Source organism: Protomyctophum bolini (assembly GCF_963924005.1).
Source record: "Protomyctophum bolini genome assembly, chromosome: 11".
Classification (NCBI taxonomy): domain Eukaryota; kingdom Metazoa; phylum Chordata; class Actinopteri; order Myctophiformes; family Myctophidae; genus Protomyctophum; species Protomyctophum bolini.
The window spans coordinates 36,164,501-36,180,816 of NC_137872.1; the positions used below are offsets into that span (position 1 = coordinate 36,164,501).

Genomic DNA, 16,316 nt, shown 5'->3' on the forward strand with positions numbered 1-16,316 from the left:
TTTCTGACTATAGAAGTGTATTATTTGTACAATGTTCTGATGAATTGAAAATGGTGGACCCTCTTGTAAACAAGTGTAATGCTTTGTGGTGTCGTCCCACATTTAACAGTTTTTCGTATTGAGTTGTACTGTAATTCTACAAACGGTTAATAAATACTGCAATCAATCAATCAATAATTTCACTGACAATTTGTTGGCACAGTGCACGTCTGTGTACAGTAAAGGAATAGTTCAGTAATGGCGAACGAAATCCTTTCCTTTGTATTATCATTGTTGCAATTTGAGCATGGCATAGTGTTATACTGTATATACACCAGTAAGACGCGCAAACGCGGGAAGCGAACGCAGCTGAGACCCTGCAGATCATGTCTGTCTGTCTGTGTGTCTGTCCTGCTGTTACTGTATATGTGGACCTGGCCCCTTTTGTGCCCATATATGGAGCTGAGTGGACCTGGCCCCTTTTGTGCCCATATATGGAGCTGAGTGATTGCTGATGCAACACTCTCCATATTTGGATAGCGGGACAGACAGACACACACACAGACATGATCAATGTCTTGTCAAGTGTGCCGAGAGGCTTCGCCATGTCTCCGGACTCTCTCTCTCTACTGAACAAAGTGCTCTCCACCTCCAAACAATGAGAAACAGAAAAACGCTGGCGCGGCTCACATGGGGAACAGATACTCCTGCGTGAGTTCCAGGTCGTCGTCGTAGCCGAACCTCCGCAGCACCGTCCAGGTGGTCTCGTGTCGGCCTCTCTGGATGAAGAGCGTGTGCAGGAACAGAAACCCTATGCGTGCGGTGTGCAGAGGAGATATATATAGGGTCATGGGTCAGGGTCATTCACACGGGGACAAAGTGACATGAAAATACTTGTCACTTGTCACACTTTAAAACCCATTTTGACCTGGGAACAATTCTATAAATGTCTTCTGAATCCTGACAGTTTTCTGAAAAAGCTGTGTTTCTATGTCAGTCGTTCTTCGATTTTTCCAAGAATAGCAGACCTACAAGCTCGTAGCGCGCCACTCGGTGGCGCGCTATGAGCTTGTAGATCTGCTATTTTTCAATAGCTAAAGCATAGCATAATGCTAACACCAAAATGGGTTAAAGATTCGAGAAAAGGCCTTGATACAAGAACGCCTCATATGCAACATTGGCTATTTTCACTAGTTTGGGTCCCAGGGAGACGTCAAACTAAAACATTTGGGAACCACTGGACATGAATAAACTCTGTGTGTGCGCGCGCGCGCGCGCGCGCGTGCGTGTGTGTGCGTGGGTGCGTGCAGTGCAGACCTTTGAGTGTGAGTCCGTTGTCGTTGACTCCATCGCTCATGTTCCTCCTCACCACGTTCTTCACGTCCTCCAAGGCCTGCGGTGCCAGCGGCGTGTTGAAGCACGTTCTCTACATGCACACGGAGATACGTATGGTGTAGTATAAGTACACAGGCTATCACATACACATGCAGATACAGTATAGTACACACACCTATCATGTCAATCACATAACAACAACTGACTAAAGTAATTTTGCTAAATGTCAGACAGCAACTACACAGTTCCTCGAAGTCTGTGAAGTCATTATAAGGACACAGTCCTTAAACGTGAATATTTTTCGAGGTTCTTTTCAGGTCTAACCTGCCTGATAAATTCACCCTAAACTTCTTTCAACCGTGTGAAGCAAATCAGCAGGTTATTTCACTTGTGCCACACTTCTGCAGCCAAAGTGCAAACCTACTTGTACTGTAACACTCAGGGGATTCTTTTTAAATAAATCAAGAAGTTACCTGGAAGAAATTTAGCTCATTGTCGTTGAGGATGCCATCATTGTCCAGGTCTGACACTTTAAAGATTCGAGTCAAGGCCTTGATACAAGAAGGCTTCATCTGCAACACAGAAAAGATAATGGAACCATAAGCTATGGGGGTGGCTACACAACACAACACAGCAGGCCACTCAGAAGTTATCAAGCAATCACTTCAGAAAGAGAAAAGGGAAATTGCAGGATAAGGATATAGCGATAGAAATCGATGAATTCTACAAAAATGCTGTTAAAACAGAACGCAAAATTGATTTAGTGAGTGCTCTTGTAAAAGGAAACTCTTTAGTATTCAATACACTAGAGTGGAACCCTGGATGTCGTGCGTGGCCACAGTGGTTTATCATGGTCTCATTGGCAACCGAGTTTCCTGCGCAGGATCAATAAAAAAAAAGAGTAATCAATCTCCAGGGCTCACCTCCTTCTCCTCTGGACAGTACAGGGGTCCAGTGGGGTGCAGGACAGCCTTCTGGGCGTAGTAGAAGAGCTCAGAGATGTTCTTCAGGTTTTTGGCAGAGCACTGAGAAGACAAGGAGACACGTGGTAATTAATAAGTATGAAAGTCAAAAGTTATGAGTAAAGGCCTCTCCGTATAGAAAACCAACCACACAGAGAGTATGTGTGATTTACTTAGTAGTTTAAAGATAAAACCGAGCTATGACTGACTCAGACTTCTTCATTGAGGACCAACTAAGACAAAATGTCCAAAATGACAAAATGCCAATTATGAATGGCAATTCTATAGCGCATTTCTAAAGTGCTCAAAGCGCTTTACAAAGGTTCATTCATTCTTTGGCCTGATTGAAGATTCACTGTGCATCGAAATGTCTCATCTATTCCTCAATAAAGAAGTCTGAACCATTGTTCTGTGTGCTGGTTCTATCTTTAAACTATGCTGCATTGTTAACCTAGTTAGCACCAACTGTTGAAGTGTGCATAGTCAACACAAGTGTGCAATATGTCACACAGTGAAGGTGCACAGAATAGGACAACTTTGCTCTTGGGTCCGTACCAAATAGCCTCGGAAACCCAGACGTTTTTATTTCCAGGGAGAAAAAAAATGTCTGGGTCCGAGTCCACTTCAATTTGGCAAAGAGTAGCGCGAACGTCGATCACTCTCTGCTGATTTCTGATCGTCTGCACCTTTGTTAAATTGACGCACACACGCACACCCGTACACACACACTCCTCTCTCTCTCGCTCTAATTAATTAGTCTCATGTCCAGCAGCTGCGCACAGTTTCTCCCGGCGGATCCTGCGGGGAGCTGCCTATGCCATATAGGAAGCATAGGTGAGTTCCAGGCTAGTACCAAATGAAGCTTAATTGAAGCTGCTTGAAGGTGAGTTAAGGGTGGGAGAAAACAGGAGTAAGGCTTTGTGTGCAGAACTGTGCAGTGTGCACCAATGTGTTTTTTTCCCCCCCAGCTGAAACCACAAGCGGCTATTTAGATGGTGCTAGATGGGCACTTCTAGTAGGAAGCACTCACCACGTAGGTGGAATGATCTTTCAGCTGAGAAACTGGTTGTCAGGCAAACTAAACATGAGGGCACAAGGTGGAGTACTTGCTCTGGATGAAGGGAGGACGGACGCTCCCGTCTATATCGCTACATGAAATTATGTTGGCAAAATAAAAGAAAATCATAGCCAGTAGTATCACACTGTACACACTGACATTTCAACTCTGTAATCACATACATGCCAATGTAATCACCTTTGGTGTTATCTCATGGGAACACTGATTGACACGTCACTGACCACAAGTCCAACTCACATGCTGCTATTGTGTGTCCATCCCCGGGCACTCACCACAATAATCAATGATACATAAATGGCAAGAGGAAATTAAGAAGAACGGTGTGTGTGCGTGTGTGTGTGTGTGCATACTGTGCATATGCTTTTGCGTGCATGTGTGCGTGTACTAGGGCTGACCTCGATTAGTCGAATAGTCGACTAATTGATCGGAACGGGTCTCAGTCGACTGACCACCTCTTAGTCGATGTTCATCATTTTTTTGCCCCAAAATATTGTATATAAAAATACAATATTTACAAAAATATACTATATTTGGGGGGGGGGGGGGGGGGGGGGATGGGGGTGCTCAGTCGACTATTAGTCGACCAACAGCAAATTTATTCATCCATCAGTCGACTATACAAATCCTTAGTCGGGGACAGCCCTAGCGTGTACACATGTGCTGCCTCACGTAGTCCCTATCATCTCCTACTTTTAGCCTGGTAACTAATACAACTGGGGAGCAGCGCCACCAATGAAATTGCACATGACACGGAGGGGAAACTTGAATTTGACACAGCGTCCTCCATTACACCCTTGCCTCCGAGCACACTCTCTCTCTCACTCTCAGTCAGTCAGTCAGTAGGTCACGGCCTTAGAGCACAGCATTCAGTAACATAAACCCATCAACCAGTCAGTCGGTGCAGTGTAAGAGGAGTCAGCAGCTTGGTGGTGGGACCCATCTATCCTGCACGCCAGCGCTCTCTCTCACAGAGCTCGGTCGACGTATCGGATTGTGAACCAACGGGGCATCGGCATCGCAAACCCCAGAGTCGTATTTCGTCTTTCGCGAATGCTTCGTCACAAAAGCCTTGCCTCCGCAAAGATGCTTAAAGCGACCCTCGCCATCCGGGAAGTGCGTGCGTGTACTAGGGGGGTGGGACGATTATGGGTACCTCACGAATCGCGATACGATATCTGTGGTGATGTTTAGGCTACTCGATAATGAAAATATCACGATATTAGATATATTGCGATGTTGCAAAAGATTTCATCAACGATATATATCACAATATCTGTAACTGAATATGAAAAAATAACCATAAAGGCAAAAATCTGGAATTGTGCATTTATTCCTAAATCTTGCAAGATGTTTTGTGTCACAAACTGGCACAATAGATACATACAACAGAACTTGCCTCCTCCCAACAGTAAAACACTGATTGCAACTTTGAAACTTGTCCACAACTTGCCTGTCCACAACAATGGGTAGCCTACCACTACTAATTAATCAATATCAGATTCGATATATTGCCGGGAGGACGATACAATATATCACGGGAGGAAGTATTGTATCGCGATATATATATTGGCACACCCCTAGTGCGTCCGTTTTGGGCGGGAACCCATTTTGGTGTTAGCATTAGGTTGTGCTTTAGCTATTGAAAAATCGAAGAACGACTGACGTAGAAGACATTGTTTTAGAATCTGATCTCAGGTCAGAATGGGTTAAATATAGCAGCTTACCTCCACACAGGTCTCAATGTCCTGGTACTGATTCATGATGGGGAGGATGGTCTCCATGCTGCTGTGTTCCACCAGGTCCGACTTGTTCCCCACCAGGATCAATGGCACCCTGCAAGTGACACCACGTATTAACCCGTTAAAAACAGGTCCCGGCCATCCCAACGTGGGAGTCCATCGTAGGGAATCCATGGCCGCTTTTTCCAGAGTAAAAGCGGCCATGTCTTCCCCGGCACCCCCAGAGCTCCTATGTTGAAGGAATCCCGGGAATGATTGTGTTAAGACCTTGAGGACGATTCTACAATGAAATCGGTTCCAAGTTTTAAATCAGTAGTTAAAATGTTCCAAGGATACCCCCGCATTGATAATGCATTTGGACCCATATCTGAAAAGGTTTTGTGCCAAGGAGGGACCCCCAGAAGAGATGATTTCTGTGAACTGTATTAAAAAATAAATGAGAACCACTGTTCTAAATTCCAACCTTGGTTGGCAAACTTGGCATGGGTTCATTGAGCTTACTCCGATTTAGCAATTTGCCCTGGATATTAGCATCTGCTAAAGTGTCTGCATTTGTAATTGTACAGTAAATTGTTCCCCCATGTCCTAAATTGCATGCAGGATATGACTAGCAATAGGGAGTTCCTTCCAACCGCGCCTTTTAGCTTATGGCAGGGTAATCTGGTGCATCTCAGAGGCAGGACAGGTAGCAGGAGGAAGGAAGGCACTGGAGCAACTCAGACTGTTTAACCCATTCTGAACGGGAACCCCTTTTGGTGTTAGCATCATGTTATGCTTTTAGCTATTGAAAAATAGCAGATCTACAAGCTCATAGCTGCTATTTTTTGAAAAATCGAAGAGCGACTGACATTTTTAGAATCTGATCTCAGGTCAGAATGGGTTCATCAGACCAGTGTGTGTCCAGTGGAAATCTCGTATGAATCTGATCTCAGGTCAGAATGGGTTAAGCCCTTATTTTATTCACAGTAAAAATGCACAACGTTTCGACGAATCGGTCACATCCTCGTCAGGTCATCCACCACGACGACGACCTGACGAAGACGTGACCGATACCACTCGTTTGTCAGATCGTACAATATCCGTGGTGGGTGACTGAAGGTGTAAGACACTGTTATTGTCACACTATGCGCTGTAGCGTACAAGACGTTGAGTCAACATCTGACTCTTGCATGAAACCCTGTCAAACCTGTTGCTGAAGCCATGAGCGAGAATCGCATGAACTAATGGGCATGCTAGTCTGTTGAGGCAGGTTTACCATTGGGACAGAACTCATAGGCGTGTGAAAAAGCAGGTCAGTAGCTGCCTTAGCACGGAAGGCATTCTATACCATGTAAACATAAATAGGACTCGATAAGTCTCAGGAGTTCCAGTAGGACAGCTGTCATTGATCCACGGGGAACATACACAGATGTACGTGTACACACACACACACACACACACACACACACAAATAACATGACATAAACACACCTGCTATCCTTGTCCGTCCTGTCATTTATGAGTGGAATCCAATGGCTTGTCACCTGTGGGAACAAGACACCACAACATAAAGCGCTGGAAGCTGGCACAGATATTACATGACCAACGCACACATGTTTTGTTTGCGTAACACATTAAGATCTGAGATTCTACAAATGCATTCTCTAATTCAGCATTTACAATTTGCAATTCAGGAATTTAGCAGACTTACAGTAAGCGAGATCAAAAACATGGAAATGCATCAAATACAAAAAAATTGTCATCAAGACTCATACGTAAGCTAAGAAACTAGTGTATATGCATTGTTTCATTATATAGATATTCCACTGTTAGCATTTTAGGTAGACATACTGTAGCACTCTATCTAAGTTACATAAGTTGAGCCTTTGCATACGCCTGTAAGGTCGTCAAGGCTAGGGCAAGTGCTATGACAACTGCTATGGGCTAAGATGTAGTCTGAAGAGGTGGGTTTTCAGACTACGGCCGAAGATTGGGAGTGAGTCTGCTCTGCAGCCCTGATTGCAATGGGAAGTGCATTCCATAGTTTTGAAGCCAGAAGGGAGAAGAGTTTGGGACGTAAACGTTGCCCCAGTGTTTTTAGTGAATGTACTTCCAGCTTCCCTACGTTGGCTGATCTGAGCGCGCGGGAGGGTTTGTAGGGTCCGATCAGACTTGCAAGATATGGGGGTGCCATACCTTTGGCATCAAAGTTTTGTACTCTGTGCGGGCAGCGACCAGGAGCCAATGGATGGAGCGGAGAAGGGGTTCAAAAATAGCAGATGCACAAGCTGGCGTCGCGGCACGAAGTGACACGCTGTGAGCTTGTAAATGTGCAATAGCAGCCAACGCAAAAATCTAAGATGACATTTATAACGCAAAAATCTAAGGTGACTATATATGCCAGACAGGTCGACAATGATTCACCAAATGCAGCGTGCTGCGTCATACTGTAAGTCAGACACAATTTATACTGTATTGTCAGACACACCGCAAATTAACTTTCAACATGTAGCAGGATGACCAGATTAATAACACAGGGGAAAACTAAGCTCACCTTCTCAATGGACTTCTTGTTGTTTACCGAATACACTATGCAAATAACGTTTGCCTGTAAGAGAAGAAAAATACTATGTTAAGCCCGAACACTACGGTAATGCACTTTAAACACACAACACAGGCATGAGTCTTTTTGGGACCGAGGTTAAGGTTATGACGAATTCCAACCAACCTTGGATATTTCTTGATAGAGCTGATCCTCTGACTGCTCTGCCTCTGTGGGGTAAATAAGGGCACGTCAGTGGAGAATTGTACACGATCAACCCTTCCTAATTACATGCATTACACTGTAATTGTAATGATCTATTCTAGAGAAATCATACTGATCCTGACAGTTTTCTGATATAGAAACATGAGGTATTTCACCTCATGTTTCTATATCAGTGGTTCTCAATATTTCATGTCAAGGACCCCAAAAATTATATGAAATTGGCCGCCGATCTCCATCTGAAAATATGTTGTTCCAGGGACCCCCCCAGAAGCAAAGATTTGAGTTTGTGCCACATTTTCACGATTAAAAAAAAATAGCAGACGTACAAGCTCGTAGCGCGGCACTCAGTATATCTGTACAATTTAACTATAAGTATACAGTACTATAGAATGCTATCGCCATTGCTACATAATATGCGATCTATTCAAAATTACATAATTCAGCCTTTGTACACTGCAAGGTCATCGAGGCTACAGCAAGTGCTGCGGGCTAAGGTGTATTCTGAAGAGGTGGGTTTTCAGACCACGGCGGAAGATTGGGAGTTCTGATTACAATGGGAAGTTCATTCCATAGTTTGGGGGCCAGAAGGGAGAAGCGTCTGGGACGTGTGGAGCGTTGTCCCGGCTGTTTTAGTGAAGGCTCGGCCAGCCTCCCTGTGTTTAGATCAGTAGTTACCCGAGTAGTCTACGATGTGTGTCGGGACCCTCTCTGGGGTGACGTCAGCTGGAATGGTGATCTCCTCGGCTCGGAGGGGAACCTGGAGGACACCGAACACAGAGGGACATCAGAAGCGCTGACATTGTAAGAAGAATGAATGCTGCCTACGCCTAAACATCGGAGGCCCTCTCCTTCTCATAGTAAAGGTTGTTAAGATACTGGGAGCGCTTTTTTTAATTTGGTGCGATTCATTTGCATTAATTTAAACAGCCATGTGCCATGAATACATCCATACATAAACAATGTGATGAAGTGACAATTATTTTTTCCATGAATAAAAGCATCAAGCATAAACTATGAATGAAGCATCAGCAAATTAACCGTTTGGTGGGAAATATGTGTGACGCAAGTTTAGATCACACTAAGTTGAGGCCCAATAACAACATTTCGGTGAAAATAATGCATCGTTTTCCCTCTCTGCACAACATTTCAAAATAAATCAGCATATACTATTGAACTGTGCAATTGTAGTACAGTAGACTACAGTGAGTGTGGAAATGAAAGCATTCTGTTGATCCATCCATAGTTAGTTACCTCATCAGGGAACTCCTCGCTGACCAGAGACATGATCAGGGACGTCTTCCCCACTTTGGCTGTGTAAACACACAAGACAAACCGGCATCAGTGCACACATCATTTTGATTATGACCTGATGAAGTAATGCATATGTTTCAGACGAGAGAAGGGGACATTCTCCGACGTCTCTGGTTAATGGCTGGAGTGACAGCACAGGGCACAGATATTAAAGACCACAGTGGAGAGGGTTACATTATTGTGTTGCGTTGGTGCCTGAGCATCAAGGCGTTGGAGGGAATATTTTGACTGAGGCCGAGGCGGCTGCAAACAAGGAAGGTGCAAGGTGGTGGCAGGGCTGGCACTTTTCTTTTTCTTTTTATATGCCCATCACATCCCACGGGGGAACATCAGTTTTCAGCTTCACCCAGCAGTGAAGTGCTGCCCATGGGATGCACGCGCAGATTAGACACACCGACGGACCGACATGTAGAAACTACGGTCGGACTGTGCTTGCGGTTGGGGTTAGGTTAGGGTTTGAGGTAGGTTGTCGGTCTAATGACAGTCGTACCCGCTCCCCACAGAGGAGCTCAGGGACACTTCGACTCATTGCCGAGTGCTGACTGAGGGCTGGAATCGTACCCGAGACCTCCGGCGGTGAGCCCTCCTAGGTGGGATCACCAACCATTCAGCTTAACTCAACGACTTCACTTTGACACAAGTAATCCATCCTAGTGTCATTATGTGCATAATGCTGCAGTGGTATTGCCATGCCTCACTACCGTACATATATCTGCATTAGTAAACAACATTACCTTTCCTCTAAAATCATAAAACACAAACAGGCTAAATGTTTTGGTCTCCAACCTGAACTAGCAGTAGAATAGCATAGTAGCGGCAGTAATAGTATACAACGTAGACTAATATCCAAACATGTGCATGTTTTGAATATCGTTCTTCAACCCCTTTAGAATTAGATCTTTGACTACATGGCACTACACTCCCCTGCAGCACACACACACACACACACACACACACAAGACTGCATGGGGCACGTAGCATTTTGGCTGACCCGGAGCCCCCCTCACCTCACTCCCCACCCAGCATCTAATGCCAAGCAGCGGAATCTGGCTATGTAGGCCACGCTGCTGTATCACCACCACAACTGATACAGTATATAAATAGTGCAGACAAACATATGCTGGAAAGAAAAAGAGCAACAAACCAGGGGGAGGGTACGGAAACAGACCAGGGGAGGAGGAGAGCAACACAGCCTTTGATGTGACAGTGACACTGCTGAACTGCATGTAACACCTCAAAGTCAACATACAGTACATCATGTTTGGTGCATGACACATAACTTCTGATTTAGCCTCGGGTGGATCAAAACTATGGTTGATGTATTTGATCTTTTTATTTTACATTAAACATTTGCATATTATATATCATTGATACGAAAGTAAGTCAGGTTACTTCTGATTCAAAATCACAACAGTGTTGGGTCTACTGAGATCTGATCTAAGTGAATGTTGATTACCTATTTAAGCCATTTACACTTGACATTAGCATTACATGTTACAATGCAGCTCAAAGCATGGTTTAATTGTGCCAGATGTAATAACCTGCCTACTGCCAATAATAATAAATTATGTTGAAACTGAAGCCTGAACTGATGACATTGTCTGGCGTTGTGTCGTTAACGCAGTGCAATATTTACTAAAAAAATAAATTAAATACATCAATAATATTTAGATGAGAAATCAATGTGTTGTTATAACCAAGTAAGTATAGCCTATTGGAATGCACATTTCACAACTGTATGGTGGTTACACAATTGATTTCTAAAAGCAAAAATCTGCCCATGTGGTATGACTGTTGTGTCACTTGTGACACTATGACTGTAGTGTTTGATTGATTGATTGATTGAAGTACTATGTATTAACAGTTTGCAGAATTACAGTACATTTCAAGTACAACTCAATACGTCACGTGAGCTAAACATTAGATTGTAGGTGTTCTTTTTGGGGGGGCAAGGCAAGCCAAAGCGACATCCTTTTCTTGCTATGCAAGAGCTAGCATCCTCGCTAACACAAGTCACTGTGAGTGCATCATCAAATCATCTATTATGTATTCCTCCACCGGTTTTAACTTACGTTCCCCTACGAGCAGTATCCTCACGTCCTTCCTCATGGCGGCGTGAACACGTCGTTTCTATTATTCTTCCTCCAACACACACACACGACACGGACGGACCCCCGCTTGGGTCTTATTCTTTCATCCGTCCTCCGGTGCACCTCCTCTCGGCCTGCGCGCTGCGCTCCCACCGCTGTCTGTCTGGTGGGTTTAAGGACAAACGGGACGGATCGAGAGGTGGGGGGGTTTTGGACTTGTTCCTTCCTTCCCCAATGTGTAAACTCTTCCTACCCGGAGCCAGTGACACTCTAATGAAAAAAAGCCCTGGTTGGTTGTTGTAATGAATGTGATGTTTTGGTTGTTGTGGGTATCTTCTTTTCCGAACTTCAACGGCGCATTTTGCAGTGGGGTTGGTTCGGTTGTTTCAAGCGCACGCCGCCTGACCTCCACCGCCGCTACGCAGAACGCACTTACGCACCCACCCGGCAGCTACTACAGCGACTCGTAAAGGACAAACTTCATCCTGTTGTTCCGTTCCGTTCGGTTCCGTTCCAAAAAAAAAGAGGCATAACAAATAAATAAGGTACCGGTATGCATTAAGTCGCCCTCTGGCGTTAACAAAATGAACTGTGATTTCATTATTGGCTATATGAAGCCTTCCACTTAAGTGAGACGATTGATTGATTGATTGATTGATTGATTGATTGATTGATTGATTGATTTACATTTTTATTTCACAGTATGTAGAATGGGTGCATTACAAACGAAAGCAGCACAAGTCAATACAAAAACTGCTACTTTGAGGACAAAACCATGAAAAGCACTAAGACGTGTTTACATCAGGGTCCTCCATTTTCAATTAATCAGAACATTTAAAGAGGTACAAATATACACTTCTGTGAAGAACAGGAAATCATCATCAGCATCATCCGAGTGCCCTCGAGATCTGCGACACAATGACCTTCCACTGGTCTCTGACTCTCTGTTGGGTCTCTCATGATGCTCAGCATCAACAGCATCTGTTGAAATGGAGGACCCTTATGTAAACAAATCTTAGTTCTATTTCCATTCTACAAACTGTTCAATCAATCAAGCAATCAGCATAATATAATGTTTTATTTTTATTTTGTATTAACCGTTTGCGGAATTACAGTACATTTCAAGTAAAACTCAATAGGCCTACAAAAAACTGTTAGTTCTAGGCCTATAACAAAAAAAGCATGCCCTTTATTGTGACCGCCAATCAACAGGGCTCACCACTATGCCATAATTGTGGTGGACATGTTTTCAAAGATGTATTTTTGCCACAGACATACAAAATAAGTGGCCAATGATATTACCAGAACCATAGGCATGCAGAGAAGGCAACTATTATTCCGTATAGGCTATTTGTTAAGGACCACATGGTCAATGTTATGATGTAAATAACATACGCTTGATGCTTTTAGATTATAGCTATTTTCACAAGTTTTTCCTCTTTCTTACATTATTGACAATTTGGCCAATGGTTGAAGTTTTTATAGTAGTTTTGATGACTTACGACGATGGAGTAATGGTCTTTTTTAATTTAATTTATTATAATTTATTTTCTTTTAGGTATACCTAAAAGAAAATATATACCCTTTATATAGGCCTACCTAATTGTCCTATACTATAGGACAAGTCAATGTCAAACTTTATTGTCCTATAGGACCTATAGGACAATAAAGTTTGACATTGACTTGGCCTGGGCCATGGCTCAGCACTCCAGGAACCTTGGATGGTAATCCAGTCTGGCAGTGTGCCGCGGGTTCGACTCCTGATCCCGATAGCCCTTACTGCATGTCACCCCCTCATCTCTCTCCCCATTTCCTGTCAGCCTACTGTCTGTCCCTCCATAAAAAAATATAAAATAAAGGCAAAAGGCACAAAAGAAAAAAAACAAGTTTTCCAATGGCCCCAGAATTTGTACTTTTATCTTTTGTTAAACTCTGGCTCGTTTTTTCTAATTTTGAAAGTGATCTCCAGGGAGCTCACACTGTGCTGTGGTCTCGCATCATATCCAATAAAATAATTCACGACAAAGGTAGTCAGAGGAGCAGACATAAAAAGAGACAACTAACTGTTCGCTACGTGGAGGGACCCCCGCCCCCCCCCCCTTATAATTAAGCTGGACAATGGAAAGAGAAATTAGGGTTAAAAAACCAAAAATGACATAAATCAAACATCAATTTAAACGCTATTGACATTGAAGGGAAAATGTACGTCATTATATCTATATGTAGACGAGCAAATCTGCTAACCAATCACATCGGTGGGAGCGCTTCGCCAATATAAGGGCACTTAAGCACTTGGCCAGAAGATATCAAAGGCAAAGCTCTACTGATGATCGGCCAGTATGAGATGACGCATGATGATGTACGATGACAAGAGAGCCCCTCACTTCACACGGGTGTGATTCTTCCAGTCACTTATTAAGCCCTCAGCCAATTAAATTGCCATGAATGAATTCATTAATAGTTTATTTCGGTGCTGTACAATGACATGGTAAACTTCATCATTTGCATTTATGTTATACAAAGAGGTAGGCTGAAGCGTTTTTAAAGCCTTTTTTTTACTTTGTGTGTCATGACATGTCACAAAGCTGGGCTAGGAGGCCTTCAAAAAGAAGATTGCATGAAATGCAATATGAAATAAAATTGCAATAAAAGTATTAAAAATCACACCCATGTGAAGTGAGGGGCGCTCTTATCATTATACATCATCATACATCATCTCATGAACAACTGAATGCATGTGGTTGGTTGGTTAGATGTATACACCATATTTGTGGACATTTGACCTAATTTCTCCTTTCATTGTCAATGGGAAATAATGAGACGTGTGGGGACAAAAGCTGTATATAGTAGGGGCTATATAGCGCCCCTCAAAAAATCACACTTGTGTGAAGTGAGCAGCGCTCTTACCATCATACATCACATTCCGTGCTCAGCCAATCAGCTGGGCACATTACGTGCTCATGCAGACACACAAAGCTGTGCACATGCAGGAGCAGCTAGTGCCAAGAGGCAAACATGCCTCTGTCTAACAAGCTGATCTACAAGCACTGTGAGCTCGTAGATCGGCTATTTTCACAATATTTATCTGCGAAACCGAGTCAAACTAAATGTAATGCCTCAACTCCTTTTTCTTTAGGCGGGGGGGTCCTCAGTTGTTTTGGGGGGTCCCTAGTTCAAATATGAGGGGGTTGTGGCCCGAAAAGGCAGAGAATTGCACTAAGCCAGATGAGTGGGGCTCTGTCAACACAAAGTCCTACTCTACAATTAACTCGAAGCGGTATAGAACTCCTGTTCCGAAACATTTGATGTGATGGAGGACAGGTCCAAGTGGGTGAAGCGCACACACACAGAGCAACTACATGGTGACGGCCCACCAGGGGTCCAAATGGAGCTGCAAGAGCTACATTTTGGGGATCCCAGACATATCCAAGGGTATATCAAACGGGGGTCCGTGGCCTAATGGGGCGGCAGTGGCTCAGGGATAGAGTGGTCAGGAAGAGCAGCCGGGTGGGAAACGTGAGGTTCCAAGTTCGATCCCGGGCTCCCCCAGGATAGTGGCGAAGTGTCCTTGAGCAAGACTGGTTGGTGCCTTGCATGGTTTCCTCGGCCATTGGTGTATGAATGGGTGAATGTAATGAACAATCGGTGTAAAGCACTTTGGATTGAAGCGCTATATATAAATGCACCATTTACAGTTTTGAATGCATATCAAATTGGGGGTAATTCAAATCAAAAGGGTTGATAACCATGCAAACTGTTCTTAGAAGGCCTCCACTCTACTGGGTCTTTCGGTTCATTCAAACATCACTGAAGTGACCCAGCTTTTTCACTGACAACCTGTGTCACTTTTGCCCGTCCGCCTTCTGGCTGGCAGACTGAATGATCGTGGACCGGATCAGCTCCTGCCCCGCTGGCATCGTCACCTGTAGTTCTGCCAGAAGTGCTGGCCTTGTTGGTCCGTCTGCGTGATCTGCTGGATGGTGTTGGCGGGCTTCTGGATTTGTCCTCGGAGGTACTGCAGCTGGCCCAAGGTGTTCTGCGGCATAGGAATGTGCTGATACTGCTGGCCTTCACCCACCGGAGCACTCATGTGTGTGCCCTGTGACAAGTGCTGTCCAATGATCGCCTGTCCAGGTTGGACGGTGGTGGCTGCTGACATGTTGACCTGTTGACCCTGGTGTTGGCCGTGAAGCGGCGGCATAGCCCCGTGCTGCTGGCCGTGACCCGGCACAGCCCCGGGCTGCTGGCCCAGACTGAAGAGGTACTGGGTCAGTTCTGCAGACTGACGGGGCTGCCCCTGCTGTTTGGGGGGCTTCAGCTCGTATGGGGGAACAAAGTCGATCAGAAAGTCAAACTGGTCAAACTTTGTTATTGCCATGGCAATGTCACTCCTCTGCATTGTGCGCCTCCTGCTGTCCTCCGTGTGGATCCAGGATCTGAGGGTGAGCTCGGTGATGAAGATCTCAGCGGCCTTGGCAAACATCATCGGAACTTCGGCACTGACCAGCCTGACATTGTCGTCCATCTTCATGATCTTCTTGATGCGTGCGAGAGGTAACTCCTGCGGCTCTCTGAAATAATCCGGGGAGATGTTCTGGATCTCCTCCGTGACATTGGGCCAGAAGGACTGAAGGCTCTTCTGGGCTTTGCTTTCCCGGGCTTTGACCACACCTGAGGCCATCTTAGTTGATCACACACCATGTGGTCATGCAAGCGGCCTCCTTTATACTTTCTATTAACCATGGGTGTGATGTCACCTGTGATGCTGTCCCACTGTCATCTTTTCCTTTCCTGCGAGGTGTTAGGCAACAGTCAAAAAGAACATCATGGGCTCTATCCACCTAATATGATTATGACTGAGTCATGGTAACATGAGTGTGACGTCATTATGTCCGCTCACCAGTCCTCCCATAAGCCAATTTTAAATATAGGATAATCTAGAATGTATGGGTCATGCATGTCAACATGCAGCTAGTGTTTGTGTCTGACGTCAGACCAAAGCTCTTGTATAAAAGCAGTCTTCTATGGCACAAATCTATTCTGAAAAGACGTCACAGATCCTATAGAGCTTTCAAA

At 44.5% G+C, this 16,316-nt stretch overlaps 2 protein-coding genes across 9 annotated transcripts in view; both read right to left on the reverse strand.

The window, feature by feature from the left end:
• Positions 1–11,686, reverse strand: part of rhot1a (ras homolog family member T1a) — a 29,220-nt gene extending 17,534 nt beyond the window's left edge. For all 8 annotated transcript variants that reach the window (XM_080774952.1, XM_080774948.1, XM_080774947.1 and 5 more), the window contains exons 1-11: positions 11,223–11,686; positions 9,091–9,149; positions 8,515–8,596; positions 7,801–7,844; positions 7,627–7,680; positions 6,564–6,616; positions 5,079–5,187; positions 2,238–2,339; positions 1,788–1,886; positions 1,297–1,405; positions 670–790 (exon numbers count right to left, since the gene is read on the reverse strand). In XM_080774952.1, the coding sequence (XP_080631078.1) occupies positions 670–790; positions 1,297–1,405; positions 1,788–1,886; positions 2,238–2,339; positions 5,079–5,187; positions 6,564–6,616; positions 7,627–7,680; positions 7,801–7,844; positions 8,515–8,596; positions 9,091–9,149; positions 11,223–11,259 (869 nt within the window). In that variant the 5' untranslated portion in view covers positions 11,260–11,686. The remainder of the gene's footprint in view (positions 1–669; positions 791–1,296; positions 1,406–1,787; positions 1,887–2,237; positions 2,340–5,078; positions 5,188–6,563; positions 6,617–7,626; positions 7,681–7,800; positions 7,845–8,514; positions 8,597–9,090; positions 9,150–11,222) is intronic.
• A 3,473-nt stretch (positions 11,687–15,159) lies between these two features.
• LOC308323437 (nuclear transcription factor Y subunit gamma-like) lies at positions 15,160–15,921 on the reverse strand (the record flags this gene model as incomplete). The annotated part of the gene is made up of 1 exon (XM_080775168.1): positions 15,160–15,921. The coding sequence occupies one exon, from the start codon at positions 15,919–15,921 to the stop codon at positions 15,160–15,162; it is 762 nt and encodes a 253-aa protein (XP_080631294.1).
• Between the last annotated feature and the right edge of the window lie 395 nt (positions 15,922–16,316).